Genomic DNA, 26,684 nt, shown 5'->3' on the forward strand with positions numbered 1-26,684 from the left:
ACCTATCAGGGTTTAAAGGAGCCCTTCAGCAATTTCCTCTCTCTGGACCCTAACATTGTCCACAGCATCATTAGAATGCAGGCAGACAGAAAAGAAGGGAGAAAATTCACATTCTCAAAGACAATTCTACCAAAATACAATTAAAGGAGAGAGGTTTTAAAGGCTATGTCAAAAGATGGAGGTATTATAGGATCCAGAATCAGAGAAGGAGAGAAAAATCCACCCAAACTGCTGAAATAAACACTTGAGGAGTGTTAGAAAGTGTTCTACACTGCTGTGCTACCCTGCTTGTGGGCTTATTTCTCCAACCTGGACACCTGGGAAGCATGTTTTGCTCCAGCTTTTCCCTGACTTTGAAGAAATGGATAATCTAAGGAGCGGTGCTGCTGCTGGGGTCAGTAAAACTATGCTAATTGGTGAACCTAATTGCTTCAAGCAGTCCTGCCTCTAAACAGGGAGAGCACAGTTGATGGAGTCAGTCTGTTCCTAATAAAATGAAGAAGCACTGAATTAAATTCCCAAGGAAGGCACTATAAAAGTTTCCACAGTGTAACCAAATGACTTCACCTATGCTATTACCCCTAAGATGACATCTTTGAAAGAAAGCAGACCCCAGTCAGGCTCCATATTCATAAATTGGCTGAGTTTAGGTCAGTGAATCTGGATTGATTTAAAAAGGCTTTTTCATCCTTCCAATCAAATGAAGTCATTGTTAATTAGATGCTTTCTGTTAACAATGTCATTCTTCTCCACATTACCTGCTCACACTTGCAGCGCCTCTAGTTCAACACCTGGAGCACCAGTTCCCCCGCAATCAGTCTTCACAAGTTTGACTGGAGGGTGGTGGTATTTCCGTTTCTCAATCCCTGTCTGAAGGAAGATACTATTCAGTGCACTAGTGACGAGATACATAGCAACCCTCTAAATTGAGAGATAATAAAACAATCTCTGGGAAAACTCTCCAGAAACGGTCTTCCAAAAATAAATTTATGAACTACACAGCAGTTTCTCTGCGCTGTTCCCGCCTTGTAGACGGATGTTTTCAAAGATGCCAAAGGCCACAAAGTTAACCCCCACTGACTCTCCAACTTCTTAAAATCAAGCTCCTCCTTCAACTAGAAAATAGGGTTTGAGGTTTCCCAGCCTTGCCCGAGGCCTTCCCCCTACCCGCTCTCCACCCAACACGCGAAGAGGACTAGCTGCCCAAGACAGGGCAAACTAGTGGGCGGCCCCGGAGGAGACCGCAAGGCTCCGAGCGCTCCGGCCAGAGAAAGGAGAGAAGTGTAATGGGTCAGTCGTGCAAAAGCGGTCTCGCTCGACGGCGGGTCTCTGAACCTTACAAAGTTCGGCGGAGGCCGCCTCACTGCCTCCCAGCCCGTTCCAAAGAGCTTTTCCAGCGCCGACTCGAGGGGACTCAAATCTCCAATGCCGACCGCGGGCCTGGGTTCGAGGAGCGCGCGCCACCGCCCGGTCGTGCCCGGCTTCTTTCTTGAATCTTCCCCCGCGCAGGCCCGGGACTTTGACATTCCGGCGGCTCGCGGGGTGAGGGCCTTCAGGGCCAGCGAAGGCGCAGTCCTAGTGGTCAGCGGAGGGGCCCGAGCGCCCACCCTGGGCCCGGGCCCCTCCGCCGGCGCGGGGCGCCACGCTTGCGTCGAGCGTTTGGACGCCAACCCCGCGCGAGGCTTGGTGCCCGGATGTGAGCCTCGCTTCCGGGAGCTGCTTCCCTGGGGCCCCGCTTAGGGCGTGTGTTCCTGGGCCTCGAAGGAAGGAGTGGGAGGGGCCCCGGCGCCCCAATGGGGAAAACTGGCGCGCAGAGTGCAGAAGTCGTTCGCAAGCGAGCGCCCTGGTGGGGTGAGGAATGTGAGGAGACACGGGAGTGAGGGCCCTTGATTGCCGTGCGGACGGCGCGCACTTCGGGCAGGTGCCTCCTGGCCGCCCTCGGGGCCCGTAGCGCAGAGGGCCATGCTGATCAGAGGGCGTCGGCGGACAAGTGGCCGCCACTGTCACCTCAGGACCCCTGCAGCCCGAAGGCGACAAACCCGAAGGCTACATGCACTTTATCCGCGGCAGGGAGCTCCTAAGCGAGAGTCGCCGACCAGGGCATGGACTTGGGACCCTGTCCGTGGCTCAGGCTCCCGAGGACCAGACCATAGCCTTGGAGTACTCCCTGGCTGGGGCTGCAGAGGGTCGGGGGGATGGGGGGTGGGAGGCTCGACGGCTAAGCGACTGTGAGTCTTGAATTCCCAGACATCACAGTCGATGAGATTAGACAGTGACGGTGGAACGACAGAACCACGCCGAGACAGGCACACTCTGCGAGTTGGGACACTGAGTTGCTTTCCTTCTTCTACCCCCAAAGCTTCGTCCTGTGACAGTGCACGCCTTCTCCTCGAGAGGGTTTGGGGAAATTAAGTTTCTCGGGACCCTTTCATCCCCGTTATGTGGACTCAGGGAGGAAAGCAGACAATAACAGCAACCGAAACACCTGCGATCTCTCAATACAATAAAATATGGACGGTGATTGGAGTCATTTCTCCTTCCGCTTCCAGAGGGAGCTCAAACCTGAAGCATCAAGGTTATCCTTCTCCTAAGTGTAAACAGGATACTCGCAAAACCAGCTAGGGACACCACCGCCCGCACCTGGAGGGGGTTCCCCTTTGCAAACAGAAAACGCGATCTGATTTTTTTTTTTTTCATTGTCATGTTCATGTGAACCTAAGCTGGGGACTTGCGTAGTGTAATACATTCCTCTGGCCCTCTGGAGACTAAACTAGAACTGAGCGAGGGAAATCAGGTGAGGGAAAGGGAAGGCGCTGAGCAGAGAGAGAGTGGCGGGCAGAAGTCCGGGTGGGTGGTAAGCAGGGGCGGCTGGGACCCGCGGCGGAACCCAGACGCGCGCGGGTGAGTCCCCGAACGCCCGGCCCCAAGGCTCTAGACCCCACAGAAATACGGCCACGTGCTGAGGCTGCTGTGCTCTGGCTCTGCGATTCGGGGCCATCTACAAGAACGCGCGCCCGCGGGCGCGCGAACACACACACACACACACACACACACACACACACACACACAGCGGCGCCTGCCCCCTCACTCCTGGCGCTGGGGTATCTCAGAGGTTGTCCAGGCAGCGGAACCCCGTGAGTTCCAGCCGAGCACCACCACTTGACCATTTCACTCGCTGGTGTGACTCTAGCCAGGTCTGGAGGGCAGACGAAGGTGCCTGTCTTGTGGGGCTCCATCCCCGCGCTGGGGAAGGGCTGATAAAGTGGCAGAGCCCGGGGAGGGGCGACGTCCTCCCTGGCTCAGGGCTCCTCTTCGCCATTAGGTCCGGTCGGTCACCTGTCATCCCGAGCTTGCCAGGTCTTCCTGCCCCGCTCTCTGCGACCATGCGACAACACCCTGCCAGCCGGAGCTGCGCGCCCTGGTGGCTCCCGGGTGCCCCAACCCTGAGAGCCAGGGCTCACCCCTCACTGAAGCCTCTAGATACAAACAGCACCGGTGTCACTTTACTGGCCTCCTGATCCCGGTCTTATCCTCCCACCCAGCAGTGACTCGCCGGTATTTGGGGTGGTTGTTGTTCTTCTAAAAGTATATTAAAGGATCATTGGCGTCTCCCCGTCAAGTCATTACGCCTTTATCCCCATCAATTAACCACACCTCACAGGGCTGCTATTAAGAGCTAAATTGAGCTGCAAAAGTGAGTATCCCGTTTCAGGCAGATGTTGTCAACTCCTGCTGAGATAAGCGGCCGGCGGGACCCGATCGCAGCTGCCGCAGCTGCCAGAACTGTGCTGGACCTGGCTAAGGACTCTGGTCGCGGGGCTGGAAGGGAGGCCCCTCCTGACGTCTAGCTGGTGCTCCAGGAGCCGGGAGGAGAGGGGAGGGCCCTAGCTCTCGAATCTCAACTGCTGTGCACATCAAGGAGAAGGGTCTCCAGAGTTATGCCAGGGGAAACGCCAAGAGCGAGCCGTGCGTCTTTGCGCAGAAAAGTAAAGTGGAGAGTGTTTCGAAATGCCCTAGCAACCTGCCGGAGATCCAGAAGGGAGACCGGGGAGGTATGGGAAGAGGGCAAAGAAGTGACTTTCCCTGGCAACCCTCCAGCGACACACCCAACTTCCTCTTCCCTCCACTCCAGCCTCCTTCCTCCCTGATAGCAGGCCCCCAGACCCCCTTTTGGAGGAAGGCGCGGTGCTATGGAGGCACTGGATCTGGAGCTAGGGAATCCTAGACAAAACGTGGCGTTTTAGGACAAAGAAGATTCACCAGAGATCGCCACGGCCTTCTGCCTAGATGTAACTTTCCACTCCCTCTCACCCCATATCACTCCTGAGGACTTGGAGCAGGGCTGTGGCACGCAACTGGGAAACCCCGGAGGGCCGAGAGAAGAAGGGAGCAAGGAGACGTGGCCCCCGCTGCAGTTACAGGGCTTTCCTCCCAATAGTGGCCCCAATAAATTTAGCCAAGGCTAAAGGAGATTAATTTCCCAGCATAATCCAATTAAAAGATTTCTAAAGTAATCTTTTACGAAAAAAAAAGTGCGCGGCTAAAGAGGGGACTGGTTTTGATGACAGTGATTTATCGCTTCAGCACAGCATGCTCTGGTCGCTCGCTATCCTGCATGCGATTTGACCAGAGCATCCCATCGGTGCCTCCAGCCCAAACCTTCGCCTTTCTGAAAGACAGCCATCCATCACGCCAACCTGAGCAGGAGAAAAAGTGCAAGGGACTGGGGTTGCCTACAAGCACCAAAGACTTTTTAAAGTGCTATTAGATTTATGGTCTCTTTTTCGACGCCCATCCAGAGTAATTAGCACATATGTTCTAAATAGATGATAGTTTTGTGAGCAATAAAGCAATTACCCATCGTTGGAGCTGACAGTTCCTCCAACTAAACTCCAACCAGCAGCTAATTGGAAAAGTCATTTCAGCTCCATTGTCTGCAATTAGTCCTGCTAAACTACTACACCCTAACTAGCTGGTTTGAGGTTAATTTATTCAGTGTTTTATTTGCACAGACTAACCATTGCCATGCAGGGACTTGCCTTTTGCCCCGCCGGACTGCGCCCTGGGACCAGAAGAGCAGGTGGGAGTGAGAGGCCAGTATTTTGGAACCAGGATTGTTCCCAGGGGAGGGAGTGCGGGGCCTGGCCTCAGCTTCAAGGTCAGTGTCCAGGGCGCGCCCTGGGACAGAAAAAGCCATTGTTTCTCCTGCTGGGCAGTAACCAGGGAAAAAAAACTGCTCAGTTCTCAGTTTGTGCCACCTTAATGTAAACCTTAATGTAAAAGAAAAAAAGTCAGCATAGAGGAGCAACTGGGTTCTGAGTACATCCTTCCTGCTGCACTCCCAATCGTGACCCTGGGCCACTGAGATGTCTCTAAGGCATAAAAGTAGACTCAGACCTGCCAAAACAGCAAAATTCCGAGCCCACAGCCTGGAGAGGGAGCTTCCAATTCTTGGAGTGGTTCAGAAAATGAAAAGACTAGAAAGGTCAGGAAGCCCTGCTTCTGCCTTCAGCCTCTCCCAGCACAGCTACTGTCCCCTTAAAACTAGGTTTTCTCCATGAATTTCTTTCTTTGCTTTTTCTTTTCATTTTTTCCCTTCTTTCTTTCCTTGTCTTTTTTCTTCTTTTCTTTCTAAAGTTAAGCCAAACAGGTCCAAGATTTGTGCACAGTGAGTGGAAAAAATGTGTTAAACGACGGTTTGACGCCCCACCGAAGCTTCCAAACATCCAGCGGCTGGGATTCTTCTACTTAATTTAATCTTTATTGGACAGGGCAGCTCCTACGCTCCTATTCACCAGGAAACCCCGGGAAACGGATTCGTTGGGGTTCAGAATTGAGGGCGGGAAGGAGAGGAGTTAAAGAGGGATTAATCCTCTCCCACCCAACCTCGAACTCTGGAACTGCGATCTCGGGCAGGCTGGGGGTAAGAGGGGAGGGGGCCTAAGGTCCCAGCCCTGACAGCCAAGGGTCTCCGGGATCTGGAGCAAGGGGCGGGGAGGCTGGCGGGTTGAGATGGGAACTTGTAGCCCTGGTAACCGAGTATTCCCTTAAAGGAATTTACAGCGAAGTGTCCCAGGCTCTGGGAGCAATGTGAATTTTATTTAGAAGAACATGGAATGGCGGGGAGGGGGGGGATGTGGGGGTGGAGAATGGCTTCCTAGGGAGTAAAGCCCAGTGCTTTCAGTCCTAGAAACCAAATGTCCTTTTCTGGATAGCCATTCATACCTAAAAATCTGAGGGCTGTTTCTGCTTTATGAAGTGCATACAACAATGCCTAAGGAAGACAACTTAGATGGTACTGTAGTCAAGATATGAGACATACTAAAATAATTCTCACTTCAAAACAAATTATAATCAATTACTCAGCTTCAAAGATTTAAAGATATGTTATCTACAGCAAGAAAAACTTTTAAACTGCCTAATGTCAGGCTCTTGTTTTCCACTTATTTATTGTGTTTTAACCAATTTAATTCCAAGAAAAACCAAAAAGAAAAAATACTGGGGAGAAATCGAAAGTAATGGTCTCATCTTACGCCATCACCTCCCACCTGTCACACAATCTCCACCCTCTGAAGAGAAATCTTCCAGTCAGTGTGGCTTCCAGTTGAAAACGGAAAGGAAATAAGACATCTTCACTAAAAGGTTGTCCATCATGTCCTCAATTATTTGCTTTTTTTCAGGACTTAAATATGACATCCCAGAGAGTGGAGGCAAGAAAAAGCTGAAAAAAGAGTCAGCTAAAAGTATCACCTGGGCTTGGTGGAGAATCCGAACGCGAGTGTGTGTGCAAACTTATGTGTAAAGGCAAAATAACCCACCCAATCAACCCCCAACCCAGAATGTATGGGAAGCATTTATGTGAACATCCACGTACCCTGAAAAATCTCTAAACACATGTGTGCAGAGATGTAGTCCTATGCAAGCTCAGCTAGCTGTCCGCACAGCACACATGTATTCACTTCTGGAGTAAAGGCATTTTCATTGCTCCCATAGTTTCTTTCCATTAAGAGCGATTAGATGATGTCTATTCAAAGTTGCTGATCCAGAGAGAAAATAAGAGTAGATAAAAGGAGATTTCAAGTGACCTCCTCATCCCTTTCACACCAACCTGAGCCCTAGAATAGCCAAGGATCAACTAACACAAAAGCCCTTTCCTTTTTCTTTTCAGCTTCAGAAGATTTCATGCAAAGGGTTAACAATAAAACATAGAACTATTGCTGAGTTTTGTTAGATCATGCACTTGGAATACTTTATTAACTCTTCCCATAGATGGGTTAGGTTTATTGTCCAACTCTGAAGTGGGTAAATAAAATATACATAGCACATCAGAGAGCATAATTATTTACTGCTCCATGTGGTTTGTATCAGTGGTGTACTATGTTCATTCTTTTTCACTTAAACTTTGCCTTGTCTCCCTCTCCCCTGCTGATGGAAGACACTGTAAAAATCATATTTTTTACACTGACAGTTTAGAAGAAAATGTTTGGTTTATTATTTACATCAAACTTCTGATAGGTAAAATAGGATTGTAGCATGACCATAGTTACCAACAGATCTGCTGACTTCATCAGCCAATACTTTTCCACTAGTTTAGTTTACTCTATAGGCAGTGAAGAAAGTGGCTTTGAAGACTTAAATATATTGGAACAGTTTTTTAATCAGTGAATGCCCAACTCACATCCACTTCTAATGGGCTAATGCGGTAGTAAAAGAAATAGGTGCTCTGACAGGTAACTATTAAGGGAAATTATTATATACTGTAGTTGGTGGTATTGTCAAGGTACTTTAACAAGCTTCAAACTCATTTCAAAACTTCCATTTTTCATCCAAACTCAACTCATTTTCCTTCGGAAGAAGAGCCAGACAGTTATTCTTCACTCAAATTAAACATTTAAAATAAAGAACTACATTTTGTAATGCAAAAGTCTTCAGTTTTTTCTTTTTGCATAAATGCATTTTTATAGCTAAGGCTTGATTTTTCTGAAAAGTAAATATTTGACCCGGGCTTCACTTGTGTGCTAAGAATGACTGTCACTCTTCTTCCCTTAAAAGGCTTGATTTGCATCCAAACGTCAGCACTTGCTCTCCTCTCCCCACAGCAACTCCTGGGCCCTCTAACTAGGGCCCCAGCAGACAGGGCAAGTGCTTCCCTTACCTCTCTTTTTCCAAAACACCTGCTTTAACTGGCCAGTCTGTGATAGAAAACTAAACTGCTTTCTACGGTAAAGCACTTATCTCTGGACATTTCGACCCCCAAGGTGACAAAGAAGAAAAGCTAAGGCTACAGCAAAGTGATAGTGAGTGCGAGAGCCTGTTGGACCCAAATTCCCACTGCATGGGCAGGCTGAGGGCAGGCAGCCCAGCAGAAGCCCCCAGCTTGGCCTTTCCACTCTTGTCTTGATATTGACAAAGACAGTACTTTTTACAGCTGGGCAGCCACAATTCAGACTGAGTTCAGTCTTGCAAAAAGGGGTGGTTTCTGACATAGGCAAGGCTTTTGTTTGTTTGTTTGTTTGGGGTCTTGTTTTTAATAATCACAAAACATTATGCAGGCATTTCTGTGCCGCCCTCCACCCTTTTCTTCAAAAGATCTGTTCAAGACCATTTTAAATACATCTTCTTCAACTTCATTTTTCACAGCCTCAATCTCATACCAAGGGAGACTAATTGATTCGGCAACTTTAAAATAAGCTCTTTGGGAAAGGTCTGCAATAAGATCAGAAGAACTGACCTTTCTCCTAACAACTGAAGGCATGTTCATCTCTCCAGATGGGCTTGATAAAACAGGGTTAGTTCTGTGGTCTCTCTAAACAGAATAATACCTTTTTTTTTTTTTTTAACAATTTAGGGGGTAAGAAAGCGGTATAGGAGAGAATTTTCTGCACATATCTGGTCATTTGTAGGATCTCATGGCTCTTGAGCTAAATTTAGAAAACATTTTTACAAAGCCACCTTTTTTCACTGTGATTTACCAAAAAGCCAAAATAAATGTTCTGGTGAGTTTGGAGAGAGCAAAGTGCCAATATCAAAGAGGTCATAGGATTAGTGAAGAATGATTCCAGCCTTAGTAGAAAGAAAGATAGTGAGGAGGGGGTGTTAACTAGAAAGTCTGCCTGGAAATGGACTCTGGTACCTGGAATGCAAGTCATACTGCATGTGCAGCCACAGATCTCTGCTTCTCTCCTTCTCCCACCAGGTCACAACTGTTTATTGGCTGTCCAGCTAGGAGAGAGCAAGTGTTGTGTGGAAGGCTTTTAAAAAGTGATTAAGGCTGAGCCATGATGCTAGCAAACCACAAGGAGTATTGTAAGCTTACAGACTGATTCCTCTTCCCCAAATGGAGGGGTACCTTCTCTAGTCTTTTGGGAAACCCACGGTGGAGACTGTGCATGCATTAAACTGGCCTATGGGGACCAGGAGGGCAGACAAAGACTTGAGAAGTGAGTCGGAGTCCAGGCCCTGGCGATGCTTTTCCTGTCTCTACATTGACCTAACCAAGAGAGAGAAACCTTGGAGAGGGCCGTATATATGGCTACCATGCCCACAGTCTCAAGTAGAGTGCTGAAGCAAGGGCCACAGTGGATCTGGGTCCAAGAGCCAAGTCTACGCAGTGAGATTCAGTTACAAGTCCCAGGAAACAAGGGCTTGGGCCAGAAGGGACGGAGAGAGATCTGGAGAAGAGAGGATGAATGAGAGAAAGATGCGAATTCCAACTGTTTTTCTGCTTCTGCAGCTGATCGTGCCTGGACACGTGTGAAATTTCAGTTTTAGGACCGCAAAATATGATCACTTTTCTATTAGGTGCCCTCCCCAACAACAGATATTATCTCCTGGTTGGGGGTGGGGCACACCAGGCCTCAGGACCAGTGTGCCAAGTTGAACCAGTAACAAAAGACAGCCTCGTAGAGAGAAAGCCACAGCTCCCCCAGGACCTGAGCTGACCCCTGGGTCCCTCCACGGAAGCCATTTTGCCGGGGTGGAGCTGTGAGCACAAGTGGAGGCACTCTGCGGATGAGCAAAAGCGGTCGGAGAACAGAAAGAAGGTCCCGAAGAGAAACTGAGCCCAGAGTGCCTCTTGGGCTAGCTAAGTCCAAGAAGGGGACAGCGCCTCTCCCCGAAAAGCCTTGGTTTCTTTCTGTTCCCTCTCACGACAGAAAGTTGAGCATATGCGCTGCAGAAACGCGCTCTGTTCTCCTGCTTCGCAAAGCGAAGGGTTTCCACTGCTCCGGGCACCGCCACCCAGAGCCCCCCCACTTCCGGGACTGAGGCCAGGGGCTGTACCCCCTCCCTCCCTTCCGGAGACGCGGGCGGCTTTGCCTGAGACCTCTCAGGGGCTCCGCTTCTTCCCATCCCCAGGGTCACTCCCGATCCCAGGGGCCTCTTCCAAGTTTGGAAGCTGAAGGCGGGGGCTGGCATGAAGAGCCCACGTGAGGGTGAGTGGGCGCCGCTACTCTGGTGAAGTCTTAGCTCGCCCTCTGCCACGCCTTGCCCCTAGCCTGCAAGGCCGAACCGAGGCCAACACTGCTTGGCTGGCTCCTTCCCGCGCCCACCCAGCCCCCGGGCGTCGGCTCCCCCGCCCCCCGCGCCCGCCCCGCGCGCCCTCTGACGCAAACGCGCGCCCCTGCCCAGTGCCGAGGAGAGCGCTCTCTTTGGCTTTAATTGAAGCTCTTCCCTTCTTACACACCCGCTCGGCCCTCACCCCTGGGAAGTGACCCCTCCCCGCCCCCAGCCCTCTGGCTACGGCGCGAGGAGTCTGGCAGGGCTGCGGGGCTGGTGCTCTCTCGCCTAGCTGCCGCCGCCGCCGCCGCCGCCGCCGCCGCGTGTTCTCCGCTGGGGAGAGCGGCTTGGTGTCCTTTTTAATCCGCTGACACTATCGCCCACATCAAACAGGCAGCCATCGATCGCGTTACGTTAGGGGATCCCGTTACAAACGGCATCCGCAGGTGGGCGGCAGGAACCCGAGCTCGCCAGGGCCTGGCTGCAGCCAGGCGGGGCCCGCGCAACAGGGCCGGCCTGGCGGACTCCGCAGCCGGCTTCACCACGGCTCCGGTTCGGCACCAGTGGAGGCGGCGGCGCGGGTGCCAAACCTGTGGATCCGCCGCCCCGGATCTTCCGACCCCAGGCTGGAAGCTCCGCAGCGGTTTCCCGCTGGTGGGGGGTGGGGGTAGAGAATGGGAGTGCGGGAGACCTGTTTTGAATTTGACTGACTTTTGACTGGTAGGATCCTCAGCTCCAGGGCGGCGCCGCGGCCGCGATCCTGGCCTCCGCGCTGCCGCGGGACAGAGGCTGGTGAGGGTCTCTGGAGCAGGCCCAGCAGAAAGTTGTTTTCATCCTGAACCGGCTGACTGGACTGCGGCCGCAGCCTGCAGAGGCCATGCGAGCAAAGGCTGCCTCCCGGCCTGTCCGCGGTATCAACCCCGAGTTCAAAAGAAACGATAATCATTGCGGTACTTGCCTGGTGGGGCAGGATTTAGTCGAGTCTCGCATCTGGTGCCCACGACTCCCGGTCCAGGGTCCGAGGGCGTCTGGGCCCGCGGGCCGGGTGTCCAGGAGGCCTCCGGTTCCCTGGCGCTCGCTCTCGCTTCCTCTTCCACTGGCTCTCTCTCCACGTTCTCTTTCCTTCTCCCTGTCTCCCTCTCTGCCTGCTTCCTCTGCCCTCCACTGCCTGCCTCTGTACTATATTGGGGAGTAAAATTTAGAATTTATAAATAGAAAGCCCGTTCTTTTAATCAATTTTTCTTTTTCTTTCTTTCTTTCTTTCCTTTTTCTCTTTCGTCCGTCTTTTAATCGTGTTCATTTCACCTTTTAACTGAGAGCGTTTATTTGGGGAGAGGGGAGAGAGCAAGGAGCCGTTGCCGGCCCCCCTCGCCTCCTCTCCATCAGCTGCGTACAATGGGCCGCCGCTTGCAGAGTGTACTTGTCTCTTCATTATTCGAGCTGGAGGGGCTGTGGGGCAGACACGGAAAAGCCTTTATTCTGCTCTTTAAAACCGTCTCTCGTCACTAAGCGGTCGCCTCCTGACTTGTAGGCTAGAGAACCCGGGAAGCACAAAACGCACCCCAAACACGCAGCGCTTCCCAAACCCCTCCCTGGTGAAATTTAAAGTGAGAATGAGTATTGAAATAAAACGAAACCCTACCTCTGTCAATATAGCGTGGCCATTTACTCCCACATTTACCTGAGGGCGTGTTGAGGCTTGGGATGCTGGAGCTGAGACAAACTTTTACGCTCTCCCGAGTCGAGGGGCGGGCGGGCCGGCGCAGCTCCCACCCCCGGCGGCGGCAGCGGCGGCTTTGTCACTCCGCGCCGCTCCACGCCTGCCTGAGCCTGCCTAGGGGAGCGATCTCAAAACGAGGGGGGTGCGAGTGTGCGATTGGAGAATATGTAACTAATAGAAGTATCATTTTCCCCCAGTACGATCTTTCAAGGAAAAAAAAAATCCATTGAAAGAATTTTCAAAGTGCTGTCTTCATTTGGAGAAAAGGCACAGGCAGCCTGCCGGGAGAGGAGGAGGGACCCGACTGTGCGCCTCCCGGGCGCGGCTCCCGTCCGCTAGGTGGCAGCCGGAGCCAGCTATTCCTGCAGGCCTCGCGGCGGGACCCGCTCCTCCCGCCCTCCCCTCCTCAGGCGACCAATCGCCTTGGGGAATCCGGCTCGCTCGCTCTTTCCCTCTCTCTTTCCCTCGCTCTTTCCCTCCCTCTCTCTCTCTCCCTCTCTCTCTCTCCCTCCTCTCTTTCTCTCTCCCCCTCTCCCCCCTTTCTCCCTCCCCTTCTCTCCCCTCTCCTGCCTTCCTTCCTTCTCCCTCCTCCCCTCCCCCATCTCCCATCTTATTTCCCTCTCTCACACCCCTTTCCTCTTTTTGTGGGACTGAGATTTGACTGCACTAACCCCCCCTCCTCCCAAAAATATAAGCAGCACTTACTACTGTTTTATTAGTAATTGTTGAAGCGTTGTTTAGTTTGGAACAGCCTGAAGATACCAAAGTGAGGGGAAAGGAAGAAAGAAGGAAAAATCAGATTGACTGAAAACTTTATTTTTAAAATCATCTTTGGGATGAAGAGAAACCGTTGATTCGGATTGATTTGGTGGCAAGAGCTGCAAATTCCAGGAGTGCGTTTTGTTGTAATTAAAGCTGTAATTTTAAAACCAAAATATACTTTGGACCAAAAAATACGGAGTCCCCTACTTTGTTTCTTAAATGAATACAAAGTGAGCAGAATCCACTTATATATGAAAGAGGAAAACAATCCAAACCCAGTATATTTCACGAATCATTACAATGGTAAGAGTTTAATTCCCATTTAAAATGTTCCTAACATTTTCAATGACACTCTTCACGCTCATAGAACCTAATTTCACAAACTTTTCAGAAGAAATCAAAATAATTTCCTTCTAATTCTCTTTTTACCTATTGCAAAGCATTCTTCCCCTCGCCATCCCTTCCCCCTCTGGCGTGCGTGTGTGCGTGTGTGTGTGTGTGTGTGTGTGTGTGTGTGTGTGACCATAGACGACCCATACTAATCAGGTCTCAGAGTAAATAGCAGCGCAGGGCGATCTCAATGTAAATTGCGCTTGTCAGAAGCACACCCCCCTCCCTCACTTTCTCTCCTCCTCCCCTCGCCATCCCCGTCAGTAGGTAGCTAAGAGGGAGGGGGGAAAAAAGAAAGAAAGAAAAAGAGGAGGGGGGAGGGGATCTCCAACCAATGGCGTGCGGGAGGCTTGGCTAACCTTAGCCTCCCATTTTCTCTCCCCCCCGATTCAGGGCTCTGACCAGTCAGTCGCCTTTGATTATCAGTTGCCAGCAGCCCTTCTCTTGGCTCCTTGACACGAGCTCCATATAAGGCAGCGATCTCCATAGAAACGTGTCAGTTTCAATAGTAGTGTCAAAGTTCACTATATACAGACATTCGCGCAGATCCCCCTTTCGGAAACACTGCTCTGCGAGTCCTCCCGTTTAAACGCATTCAATTTTGGGGTCTCTCTCTCTCTCCCTCTCCCTCTCTCTCTCTCTCTGTCTCTCTCCTCCGCCTCTCTCTCTCTCTTTCTCTCAATCTCTCTTTCTCTCTTCTCTCGCCCTCTCTCCTCCTCCTCTTTTCTTACATGTACTACTAGTTGTTTCCCTCGTATTCTTCTTCTTTCTATCCTTTTTCTCCTTCTTCCTTGTCTCTTTCACTCCATTCCTGAAAAAGAGTGAGGGCTAAACTTAAAAAAAAAAAAAAAAAGGAGGAGGAGGCACCCCCTTCGTATTCTTCTTATCGTTATTTTATACATATACGATTTTTTTGGAGGGAGGGTGTTGGTTCCCGGCTGAAGAGCACTTATTTAAAATACTAAAAAAAGAACATTTTTGGGCGATCTCCAGGGTTTTTTTAACTAGCTCTGTGTGTTATAGCAGAAGAAGCAGAAGAAGAAGCAAGAAAGAGGAAAAGAAGAGGATTATTTATTCGACCTACTTTGGATGTCTCTGTCGCTTTTTTTATTTTGCAATTCTTTTTCTTCTGATTTTTATTTTTTCTGTTTCGCTGTGAATTCGTCGCCGGCGTGAATTATCTTGTATTTTTCTCCCCCTCCGACACCTCCCGAAAGAAGAAGGCAGCGAGAGCCCGGCGCCACCGGCACAACAAAAAGAGCAAAGTGTGTGATCCTCCTCGCTGGCTGCCTCCCGCTCTCCAGCGCTGCCTTCCTGAATGGCTGGCTGCGTCCGGCCCTGGACCTGGCCCCCCGACACCAGCGCTCCCTGATCGTCGCCAGCAGCCTCGCCCTGCGTCCTGCTCGGCTCACCGCGCTCCCCTCAATCCCGAGCCCAGCGAGGGCTCCCGCCGGGACAGCGGCGGCGGCGCGGGCGGCCCCGACCCGGCCTCGGGCTCCGGCTGCGGCTCCGACTCCAGCTCGGACTCCGGCCCGGGCCCCGGCTTCCCCAGCGGCACTCGCCGCTGCAGCTGAGGCGGCGGCTCCAGAGGCGCCTGCAGCCGCGACCTCCGCCGCCGCCGCCACCGCGGCCGCCGCCGCCCTCGCCGGTTTCCTCTATGTCTGCTCTGCCGGCGCGCAGCGCGTAGCCCGAGCGGCCGGCTGGCGGGCGGGCGCCCGGCGCGGGTGAGCGAGTGTGTGTGCGAGTGTGTGTGTGCGCGGGGGTGCGGGCGAGGCGGAGGGTGAGTGTGTGCGCGCGCCGTGGCCCATGCCCGCCGCCCCCGGCGCTGCGCCCCGCGCCGCTCCCGGCTGCCGCCTGTGCCATTTCTGATTTTGCAACTTGGGGAAGAAGAAAAAAGCGAGAGAAGGGAGCTTGCTCGCTGGGGGGGGGTGGGGAGGGGGGGAAGGAGAGCGTGGCCCCCCCAGGATCGGAGCGCGGGGGGAGCGGGCGAGGGGAGCAGGGGTGTTGGGGGGGGAGCCTGAGAGCCTGGGGGGGCTGCAAAAAGAGAGAAAGAAAACAGCAGGAACCACAACAAAACGCCAGCAGGGCGGGCGGGCGCGCAGCAGCAGCGGGGCGGCCGAGGCAGTAGCGGCGGCAGCGGCGGCGGCGGCGGAGGCAGCGGCCGGTGCCCGGCTCGGGCTCGGCTCCCGCGACCCCGGGGCGCCGGGTGGGCCCCCCTCCCCCTCCCCCTCCCCCCTTCCCCTTCCCCTTCCCCTCCCGGCGCGCCCGCGCGCCCCACGGCCCTCGGCGAGCAGCTCGGCTCCCCCCAGCGCTCCCCGGGCCCAAAGATATGGCAATGGTAGTTAGCAGCTGGCGAGATCCGCAGGACGACGTGGCCGGGGGCAACCCCGGCGGCCCCAACCCCGCAGCGCAGGCGGCCCGCGGCGGCGGCGGCGCCGGCGAGCAGCAGCAGCAGGCGGGCTCGGGCGCGCCGCACACGCCGCAGACCCCGGGCCAGCCCGGAGCGCCCGCCACCCCCGGCACGGCAGGGGACAAGGGCCAGGGCCCGCCCGGCTCGGGCCAGAGCCAGCAGCACATCGAGTGCGTGGTGTGCGGGGACAAGTCGAGCGGCAAGCACTACGGCCAATTCACCTGCGAGGGCTGCAAAAGTTTCTTCAAGAGGAGCGTCCGCAGGAACTTAACTTACACATGCCGTGCCAACAGGAACTGTCCCATCGACCAGCACCACCGCAACCAGTGCCAATACTGCCGCCTCAAGAAGTGCCTCAAAGTGGGCATGAGGCGGGAAGGTGAATATTTCTTCTCTGCTTCTCTCCCTGAGCTTCGCCCGCCTCCCCGGCCCTCTTTCTTTCTCTCTCGCGGGGGTGGTTGCTGTATGGGGCTGGGGCTCCTGCGGTCCCGGTCCGTCCCAGCTTCCCCTGTCCCCGCTGCCTTCCTCCCCCGGCGTCTCCCCCCCCCCAACTCCCCAGCTCGCTGCCGCTGCCTCCCCCTCCCGGCCTGCGCTCCTCTCCCCGGCTCCTCCACCCCACCCGCTGCCTGCTCAGGATTGTGTCCCTGGGATCGTGAGCTGTGGCTTAAAATCCCCTTTCTCTGTGCTCGGTGTGTGTGTCCCTTTCCCGCGTGTGCGTGAGGATGCTTGGGGGCTGTGCTGGCATGAACTTGGGGAGCGGTGCTTATTTCCCCCAGAAAACTGTTTATGTGTTTTTTTCATTCCACTTTCCCCCCCACCTCTTCATGCTCTTTATTTAAAATGGGGGAGGGCTGGAAACTAGAGTACTCTGAACCATAGATTCATTACTGCATCATCCTTTTGGAAGCTTAGCTTGGAAAAAGAGGAGTGAGATTTATTGCACTTGTAGGTCTAATTAGGGGGGAAGGGGGGCTTCTGGCTTGTTCACTGGTTCCCTCTCCTCTTCACCGAGCTGGGGCCGCCTCCTCCAGAGCTGTGGCCTTGTTTTCACCCCTCTACTTTGAAAGGAAAGTTTGTGACTGAACCGTGCTTTCATAGTTGTGTCATTTTTTTTAAAGCATGATACTCGTTTTATTTCTTCATCAAACTCCACCCTCTGCTTAAATACTGCATACAAATTACAATTTACAACGGCATTTACCGATCCTTCTGATTTGGCTATAATGCATAGGCTGCAGCTGGCAGGAGCTTCCACATCATTTAATCCCTGTGTTGTATGGGTTTGGTTTCTCTTAACACAACTTTTGATGTTGTATTTAGATATGCTTCATGTTCATGTGGCAAGAGATGCAGTACTTTTCTTATAAATATATTTAGCCATTTACAGTTAAAGTTTATCTCCTGACAATCATTAAAAATGTCTTATAGTCAAATTAGTGAACCAGTCAATTTTGCAGAATGCAGATTACTCCTTCTTGTAATTGACTTTAAAATTATATTTTATATGCCACAAGAAAAGAAATTGAATTCCTTCAGATCTCAAGGAGGAGACAAATATGACGACTTCATTTCTAGCTCCAGGGAGATTTTGTAGGCATCTGAAAAAAAAAAAACAACTTTGAATTGTACTCTCATTTAATTGAAAAATAACTGCCAAGTTCAAACTATAATTAGAAAAAAGTATTCTAGCTGTTATGTTTCAAGAACTTAAATTTCATTGGGGCATGCATTAAAATTAGAATCAACGCAAACTTAAGAAAACAGTGTACAACCTGAAGTAAGATAACTACGTGTACATGGACATATCTATATTAATTTGTTGTGGGGGAGAGTTTAGTAGCCCTAACTTTTCCTAAAGTTGTCTTTGTTTACATGGCAATTTAAAACGCTGGCATTGTTGAAGTAAAACATACACATTTAAAAAAAAAAAAAAACTTTGGTCAGCTTTAAGAACTCAAAGCATGCTTACGTTTTGCATTCAGATGGTTAATGAATCCAGTGTTTTTGCAGTTGCAAGCTCGTGCATTCACTGGGCAAAAGCTGGCTGCAGGTTGCAGTGGCACCGCGCAGGACAGACATTAATTATATTTCCCACTTTTTTCAATAATGTTTGGCTACTGTAAGTTGAACTTTTTCTTGAATTTTTTCAATTTTCTGTTGCTTTTAACAGTGAGAACTTTGTGTGTGGGGCGATGGGGAGGAGTGGGTAGGGGAGGGGTGCTGGATACTTGTTTTCTATTCAAAAGTTGTAAGTGGTTAGTAGGGTATGTAACTTGTATCTATTTTAAGGATAATTCTATAGCATTTTTAGAGACTATGGAAACGTTTTGGGCAAAACCTCCTTGCTTGCAAATGAAGAGGCAGCTAGGCGTTTGCCTAGAACCACAACCCTTCTCTGGTTTCGCCTGTTTTTGTTTTTGTTTTACCCTGATTTGGTTCTTTCTGGAGGGGTGAGTGGGATCTCATTAATCTGTGTGTTATTCCGTGGTGGTGGAGGTGTGGGTAGCACTTTCTTGGCCATGCCGGGCTGGGGGCCTTGAAGTCAGGCCTAGTTCTGGTAGGGCTGGGAAGGCCAGGGGCGCAGGAGATGGCTGGGCATTCCGAGCCGCGGAGCTGGAGGGCTTCGCCCCAGATTTCCTCCCGGTGTGGGCCGTGAGTGAGAGCGAGAGCGAAAGAAGACGCGCCGGGAGCCCTTGGCTTCGGGAAGAGGCTCCGCATTGTGTCGGGTGCGCTTCGGCACGGCGATGTTCGCAAGCCCCCTGGATGCACATTGCCCCTTTTCTCTCTTTCTTTTTGTCAGCGGTTCAGCGAGGAAGAATGCCTCCAACTCAACCCAATCCAGGCCAGTACGCACTCACCAACGGGGACCCCCTCAACGGCCACTGCTACCTGTCCGGCTACATCTCGCTGCTGCTGCGCGCGGAGCCCTACCCCACGTCGCGCTACGGCAGCCAATGCATGCAGCCCAACAACATCATGGGCATCGAGAACATCTGCGAGCTGGCCGCGCGCCTGCTCTTCAGCGCCGTCGAGTGGGCCCGCAACATCCCCTTCTTCCCGGATCTGCAGATCACCGACCAGGTGTCCCTGCTACGCCTGACCTGGAGCGAGCTGTTCGTGCTCAACGCAGCCCAGTGCTCCATGCCGCTGCACGTGGCGCCGCTGCTGGCCGCCGCCGGCCTGCACGCCTCGCCCATGTCTGCCGACCGCGTCGTGGCCTTCATGGACCACATCCGCATCTTCCAGGAGCAGGTGGAGAAGCTCAAGGCGCTGCACGTCGACTCGGCCGAGTACAGCTGCCTCAAAGCCATCGTGCTGTTCACGTCAGGTGAGGCTGCGGCCGCTGGGAGGGCAGGCCGCGCCGGGAGCGACCGCAGGCCCCGCGCCGCCCGGGCCCGGCCTCCTGCGCGGCGCCGCCGCGCCCGGCGCGGCCGGGCCCTCGCACGACCTTGGGGGGGCCCGGCGGCCCCGGCGCGGGGAAGCGACCGGTGGCGCCGCTGCCATCTTGGGAGCGTGGCGGTGCGGGAGCTGAGGCGGCGCGGATGGGGACGGCGAGGTGGCCAGGCCCAGCGGCCTGGACCCCCGCGCCCGGCCGCAGCGGGGGCCGGTGCGTGTCTGGTGGGGGGCGGGGTGGCGGTGCCGTGGATCCGTCTGGCTGCGCGTGTGTGCGGTGTGCTTGTGTGTGTGATGTGCGTGCGCGTGTGTGCCAGAGCTTAGCGTTTCTGGGGGAGGAGAAGGAAGGAAGAGAACGTGGGAATGTGGCTTTCTCCTCTGTGTGGTACGTTCCCCGGCTGAGTTTCCCAACACAGTGAGACAAACAGAGAGAGGTGGAAGGAGAAGAATACGTGCAAATAAATCATAAATAATCCCTCTTTATTGCTGCCTGATTTTCCCTTATCGGAAACCATTCATGTTTGCAGTTGCTGAGGTTATTGAGGGTCGTAAAAAGCGGATTCGACCTAAACAAGAAAGATAAAAAACAAAAGCAATCCTGTAGAACCCGCAAGTATGGGAGGATTCCTACCCCTGAGATAAATCTCATAGGCATGCAAAACGCACAAACACTGGAAATTTAACAGAGTGCCTTAAAAATATCAAATTAAATGTGGGCAGTGGTAACATGCATGTTAACAATTTCTCTTATGATAGATGGTTCAAATTAACTTCCAGGAAAGTGCATTAACGTTGCCTTTGAAGGCTCTGGTCTGAGCCTCTGAGAACACTGCCCGCCTTTTATTATTGTAACCTGCAAGAGGGAAACATATAAACACCCAGGACAGCAGGTAATGGGGGGAAATATAAACAAAGCCAGAAAGGACGCTGGTGGGGAACAGAGCTGCTCAAACTGGGTCTCAGGCCTTGCCCACTGTGAGTAGGGTTAGTTGCAGTTTTACCATCATTATTGGCGCTATTGTTTTTAATTCCTCCATTCAGAGAACAAATAAACCATCTTAATAAATCTATCCTAGAGCCAGGACCTCCAAAGGCCAAATTAAAACCATTCTTGAGCAGAGATGGCAAAACTCCTTTCCCAAGGCCTTGTTGAACAGTAAGCAGTGGTATAATCTATCAATATTTCTTGGCTTTCATGCGTGAAGAATCGTATTTACATTGTATTAAAATGACTCTTAAATTTGCACAATATTGTAATGTAGCAAATGTAGTATTAATATCGATCTGAACAGCAGATAATTTATTTAGACAAGAGCATCTCATTTGTATGCAGGGTGGCCTGAGCCATGGACTTGGACTGCCCCCCTTTTACTTTCAGTGCAAATGCAGGTCTGCTAGTGGGAGAGGGAGTTATTCTTTGCAAGAGGATAAAGTGCGAACTTAAAACAAATGGAAGATTTATTGAATAGCCTCCTCGGTGTTTGAATGCATTTTATCTTAATAAGTCTTCTTGATGGAAACGTGTTTTTCAAAAGTGACAAAGAGCCTGGGAAGCAGCGACCGGGTTGGTTTAGCTCTGGCAGGCCTGGGGCCTGGCTGGCTCTCCACTACCGGGCTCTTTAGCCAAATTAATCAGGAAGCAAGCCAGTGTCAGGGAAGCTGGAGTTTTAAAATCTCATCTAGTGAGGTGTCTTGAAGTAGAAATGTGACTTGGAGCTGGACAGAGGTCTTCTCAAGAAAAGTCTCACCTTCCTTTTCCTTGTCCCCCCCTAAGGTTCTTTGAATCCCCTTGACTTTTCTGATCTCATGCCCTTTCCCAGAGAGAGGCAAGGACTGTGCAGGCTGCAGGGAAGGTTGTGGAATTATTCATGCTTTTCTTTCAACTTGCCACCCTAAACCATCCCTGGGAAAAGTGTTCCTTTAAAAAAAGTTTCCCCAAAGAAGTTTCTTGAACCAAGTCTTCAAGGTACAAGGGAGGCCGAGAAGTGAACAATAACATTATTTTGTTCGAAAATTGCAAGCAGAATATCTGAAAATGGAAATAGAGCTGTCAGTAGTAATTCACCCCCCTCTTCCATACAACACATTTCCACTTTTGACTAAACTTGTTTTGATTGCTAGCCAGAAGGGAATTCATGGGAAGCCGTCTCAAAATCATCCAACTTTTAAGTGAACTTTGAATGATGGAAAAGACAGTTTTAGACATATTGTCCAACGAAGTTTGCTCCGGCTAAGTATTTGAAGCTGGCACGGGGGTTCCCTGTGGTGGTTTTCACATTTGGCCTCCGGATGGTATGTTTAATCCTTAATATTCTGGACAGCATCCAACGACTAGGTCATGACCTGAACTTACTTTTTTTAAAAAAAAATTCATTAATTCATACACCCAAATATTCCCTCAAATAAATGAGACTTTTCCCTGAAAGGAGCCATCTAGTTAACATAAATACAATAAATCCATTTTCAGCACAATAATAACTTTGATTTCCAGTTATGGCAGCTGATTACATCTATATTTCCTGAATACTGAACTCTTCTGAATGCACAATATGAAATACTTTCTGTGCACTACAAAGGCTAGGCCAGGAGGGCCCGAGCAGTAGTGGTTATTTATTTACATAATTTCTTTTCCATATACTGTAGAAGAAATATTGAGAGTTCCCACATTGACACTACTGTATAAAAAGTGAGACATGGATTTTGCACGTTCTGCCTCCTTTTCTTATCTGGGATATAACTCCTGGAGCGTAACTTGGTTCTGCATCACACACCCTGCTCACCTTGTTTTGCTACCACAACCACCCAGTGGATCTGAGAGCTCAGACTGTCTGTCCACAGTTGGGGGAATCCTGTTGCAGAGATACCCAGAGCAGGAAGGAATATCTAGAATGAGAAGCCAGGCCCGATCCTGCCCGAGGGAGGCCACCAGGCTGGCCGGGTGACACCTTGCAGCTGGGCCCAGCTACAAGCATTCTGCCTCTGAAGGAGTGAAGAACTCACAAAGCCAGCACAGGACCCAGGCATGCCTCCCCTGGGCTTGTCTCCTTCGGTGTAGCCTAGCTGGGAGAAGGTAGTGACCTCGCACTCTGGGAGCCCCAGTTGTGAATATCAGATATTTTACAGACCTGAAGAGATGCCATGTGGGTCCTTTAAAAAAAAAAATCTGCTGGGGCAGCAATGGGTCCCTTTCATACTGCGCTAAGGCTGAAAGGGATTCTGTGGCCCTATGGGCAGATAATGCATGTAAAGTAAGATATAAGTAAATATGAGTTTGTATGGCGGTCATTCAGCAAGACCAGGTTAGCAAGCAAGGCCAAGGGCAGGCCTCACAGTCCCCTCTCTAAGTATCAAAGCCCCGAAGTGCTCGTGCCTTCACCCTGTTAGCAATAAAATCTCACTGACTTCCCAAGTCAAGCGAGTGTGGATGCACATAAATGGCTGGCTAGAGTAATTATACATCTGAGAGGAACCCAGTCTGGATCTGGGGTCAAAGGAGACCTGCCTCAGAAGCTCTTGAATTATCACTAGGTTTATTTGTATTTTTGCTCAAGGCCATAGCCTTGTAGATGAGGGTATTAGAATGCTTTGTAAATCCCAGTTCTTGAAATATGGAGACATAAAGCTCAGAAACTTAGCAGACACACGTTTCATTTTGAATCATTTGCTGTGTCTTCTTAGAGTCACACTTGCCCACTCACAATTATATAATGTCCTTTTGGGGGCACTGCCATGCATGAATTTCTTCCCAGATCTATATATTAGCAAACTCTGCCTTTGATCTCTAGTCAGCCTCCTGACTGGCTAAGGGATCCTCTGTGATCTTCCTTTTTTTAAAATATTTATTATTAATATAAGAAACAATGCGGGTGTTTGAACTTGGAGAGGAAGCCTTCACTTCATTCCTGTGATTCCACCTTCCTTTTCATTTGCTTGCCTCTGGTTAGTTGATAGAGTATAAACTGCTGTCTTGAAATATTTTAAGGAGAACAAGAAGGAGCCTTGGTTGATGTTTTGAGATGGTGTACAGGTGCCTTTTTCTCCCTTGGTCTTGCCACAGGAAGCCTATCTCCCCAAGTCCTCCCTCAACTCCCCACCTCTCGGTTCTCAAGCAGCAACGGCTGCCTGCAGCCCAGCTTTGTGTCTGATCACGAAGATGTCTCCTTTCTGCAGCCTGGAGTAACTGAGCCATATTCCTCCTGATTATTATACAGCTTACAGAGATGTGACCAATTTTCAATTACTTGATCTAAGGCACAGATAGAAGTGTATACCCTTACTTATGATGTGCTGCAGAGTCCTTGCTTGCATAGATAGTGGATCACAAATCCTGTACTGCTAAAGCTTGGGCTTGGTCTGATTCCAGGCACTCCAGCCCATGATTTCTTACCCCCTCCCATGTCTGTTCACTATACAATCCAGGTTCTCCTTGAGGTTTCTGGTTGGGGTCATTTGGGTTTCAGAGGGGGACTCTAAGAAGCCTTTTAGAACCGCCTCCAGGCTGCATATTTCTTCAGGGCTCCTGAACACACCAAAACCAGGGGCAAAAGGGGCAGAAGTCCTCCCTTTAATGAGCACAGTGGAAAAGACGCTCCCCTGCAGGCGGAGGACAGGTTGCTACGCATAGCAAACATGGCTCCAGCATCGTACATTATTTAATCCAAAGGTGAAAGAGGAAAAACAAAGGGACTAGAGCGGTTGCTGCCTCTGCATGTGTGTGCTTCCTCTCTCCAGCTCCCCTAGGCTTGGTGGGGTTTGATTTGCTTTTATTTTATTGGGGCCTGGGAGAAGAAATGGTAAGGAAGGAGTAGGGAGGCACGGACGGGAGGATTTCTTTTCTTTTTCCTTCTATTTCTCTTTTTTTCCCCTCTGCTCCTTAAAAGAAAAAAAAATTAATGGCTCGTTGTTTGTGACTTCGCTATTCGCTGACCTAACGGTGTACCCCCTCCCCTCGTCTCTCCTTCCTGTGGCTGCTCGGGCAGATGCCTGTGGCCTGTCGGATGCCGCCCACATCGAAAGCCTGCAGGAGAAGTCTCAGTGCGCGCTGGAGGAGTACGTGAGGAGCCAGTACCCTAACCAGCCCAGCCGCTTCGGCAAACTGCTTCTGCGACTGCCCTCGCTGCGCACCGTGTCCTCCTCGGTTATCGAGCAGCTCTTCTTCGTGCGTTTGGTAGGTAAAACCCCCATCGAAACTCTCATCCGCGATATGTTACTGTCTGGGAGCAGCTTCAACTGGCCTTACATGTCCATCCAGTGCTCCTAGACCTCGGGCGCTTCCCACCTGCCCCCGCCCCCCTAGAGACTCAGAGGACGGCGGGGGCTTTGGACTTCAAAGCCGCAGGGACAGCGGGCGGCTGATGCAGGGTGCAGCGGCCGGGCAGGCCGGGCAGAGGGGAGGAGGGCCGGGACGACAGGAGCAGCCCACCCTGCACAAATGCAACCCGAGCTGCAAACCAGGAGAAAAAGACTCTTTTTAGGATCAGATCTGTGAACACGTTGGAAAGGAAAGAAAAAAGGACCTTGTGTCTGGTGAGAAAAAGAAAAACAATTTTGGAAGACAGGACCATGAAAATTTTAATAAAACAGAAGGAGACTAATGGACCTTCCAGGATTTATTGTGGACGGATGTGGATATATTCTGTACAGAAAACAACACACATGGAGGTGGACTGAATCCTATGTAGAAACACACACACACACAGACACACACAAACACACACACACCCCAAACATTGTTATTCATTTTGTAAAATACTAGTCTTTATTTTCATTTTTTTGTAAAATTTAAACATCGTATGCACATAAAAAAAAGAAACAAGAATTAGGGGAAAATAACATTTTCCAGATAATTATAAAAAAAAAATTGTCCTGTGTCTATGTATCTATATCTGTTTTGTATTTTTTTCTGGTTCCAAACCAGATTTCCTGTGATTCTATACTAATAATTTTTGATATAACCCTTTGCTTCTTATAATGAGTGCGATATATGTTGTCAAGGCTGTTCTTCAAGAATTAAAATTGAAGTGAAAATTTAAACAAAAAAATAAAAGAATTTAGCAAAACCCATGTCTCCGGTTGCTTGACAGATGTCATCAGTGCAAGAAAACCCTCCAATTTCCACCCCAATAATTATTAGAATGGGAAAAGTTGGGGTGGGAGGACTCTTAAGGTCCGTTACCAAGTTGGCTAGATTTATTTCCTAAAACCAAGCAGCTGTCTTGGTTTTGTAAATGCAGAGGGCCAGGCTCTTCGGGGGCCAGGGTGAGCAGGGAGGGCAGGGCACTTTGGTGCTGGCAGCAGCTTTTGTGAACTTGTAGGTGGTAGGCAGTTAGCACGGAGCTGGGCCCGAGGCTGTGGTAGGTGCCCTGTGAGCCCAAGTCTGCGCTGCCTGCTTCAGTGACTGCAGGTGGGAATTTGCCTGGCTGGAGAGGCATAGAGCCCTGGACGTGGGGGTTTCAGGATGGAAAAGGCCACTCAGACTTCTCTGCACCTTGCCTGTGACCGGAAGGTCGGAGTCTCCCCAGCTCTGGGCAGGAGTTGAGGCCTCAGAGCTGTGAGCCCTGGCTTTGCTCCCCTGCTCCCCAGGTAGCTGCTGGGAGCTGGCTATGGTTTGTCTTTCACTGCAGACCCTGTAACGGGTTCCCTGGAGGGCCCTCAGGCTCTGTTGGGTGGGCAGAAGGGCTCCACTGTGGTACTTAGGGGTATGGACCTAGAACCTAGGAGTTGAGGAGTTAGGCTGGAGCAGATTCTTTCCAGAAGTGACATTTGAGTTCTAGTGGCCCTTTCAGGGCAGAAACCTCCCACTGAGGTCTCTCCTTGGGTGTGCGTGGGGGGCTGCTCTCTCTAACAGCTTTCAGAGCATGAATGTTTTATAGGATCCGAGTCAGCACTGAGAGAACACATACTGCCAAGGGAGCGTTTCCTTAACATATTAATAAAGCCAGATCTTTTAAAATAACACCTCTCGCCTCTTCCCCCTCCCCCAGCCACAAATAGGTCTGGATGAGGCAAGAGCTTCCCTTTCAGAAGTCGTTGGCAAAGTTTTGCTTTCAATTTGCTGTCTAGAAGTTTCCAGGTTGCCCCACCTTTAAAAAAATACATTAACAAGCTCTAACCCACCTAAAGTTTTAATATTCTGGGAGCAGTGCAGCCTGGCAATGCCATGCTCGCTGTGAAGAAGCCCTGCAAGTCCGCCTGGGGACTGGGCTGATACCATAGGGTGGCTGGGCTATGGAGGGTATAAGGTGTGGAGCCCCTCAGTGGCTGGGGCTCTCCTGCCTTCCAGCAGATCCCACCTGGCCCTGAGCTTCATCCTTTGCACCACACCCAGGGGCAATGTTTTTGACTCTAGGCTGACTTCCTTGCAGATTGGGCACCCAAGGCTGGAGGAGTGCAGGAAGAACTCATATTTAACTACTAACCTCCTCCCAGAAAGTCTCAGGAAGCCCTCCCAGGGAGTGTGGGAATTGGGGTGGGGTAGGCTGCTGCTGGGGCAAGGCGGGGGGAGGGGAGCTG

The 26,684-nt window shown here is 51.1% G+C and overlaps 2 protein-coding genes across 3 annotated transcripts in view; one reads left to right on the forward strand and one right to left on the reverse strand.

Annotated features, from left to right (window-relative positions):
- LOC123615189 (uncharacterized) overlaps positions 1-13,856 on the reverse strand; it is a 128,391-nt gene extending 114,535 nt beyond the window's left edge. The window contains exons 1-4 of the mRNA XM_074354900.1: positions 13,772-13,856; positions 12,179-12,344; positions 11,456-11,676; positions 759-870 (exon numbers count right to left, since the gene is read on the reverse strand). Coding sequence (XP_074211001.1) covers positions 860-870; positions 11,456-11,676; positions 12,179-12,344; positions 13,772-13,856 — 483 coding nt within the window. The 3' untranslated portion in view covers positions 759-859. The remainder of the gene's footprint in view (positions 1-758; positions 871-11,455; positions 11,677-12,178; positions 12,345-13,771) is intronic.
- A 33-nt stretch (positions 13,857-13,889) lies between these two features.
- On the forward strand, positions 13,890-25,231 carry NR2F1 (nuclear receptor subfamily 2 group F member 1). 2 transcript variants are annotated; one of them, XM_074360352.1, is made up of 3 exons: positions 13,890-16,158; positions 18,580-19,107; positions 24,152-25,231. In XM_074360352.1, exons 1-3 carry the CDS (start codon positions 15,699-15,701, stop codon positions 24,430-24,432), a joined length of 1,269 nt encoding a protein of 422 aa, XP_074216453.1. In that variant the 5' UTR covers positions 13,890-15,698; the 3' UTR covers positions 24,433-25,231. The 2 variants fall into 2 exon arrangements, with proteins under 2 accessions (XP_074216453.1, XP_074216454.1); XM_074360353.1 differs by lacking the exon at positions 13,890-16,158 and adding an exon at positions 16,186-17,898.
- Positions 25,232-26,684: the final 1,453 nt, after the last annotated feature.

This window comes from Camelus bactrianus, chromosome 3 (genome assembly GCF_048773025.1).
Source record: "Camelus bactrianus isolate YW-2024 breed Bactrian camel chromosome 3, ASM4877302v1, whole genome shotgun sequence".
Classification (NCBI taxonomy): Eukaryota; Metazoa; Chordata; class Mammalia; order Artiodactyla; family Camelidae; genus Camelus; species Camelus bactrianus.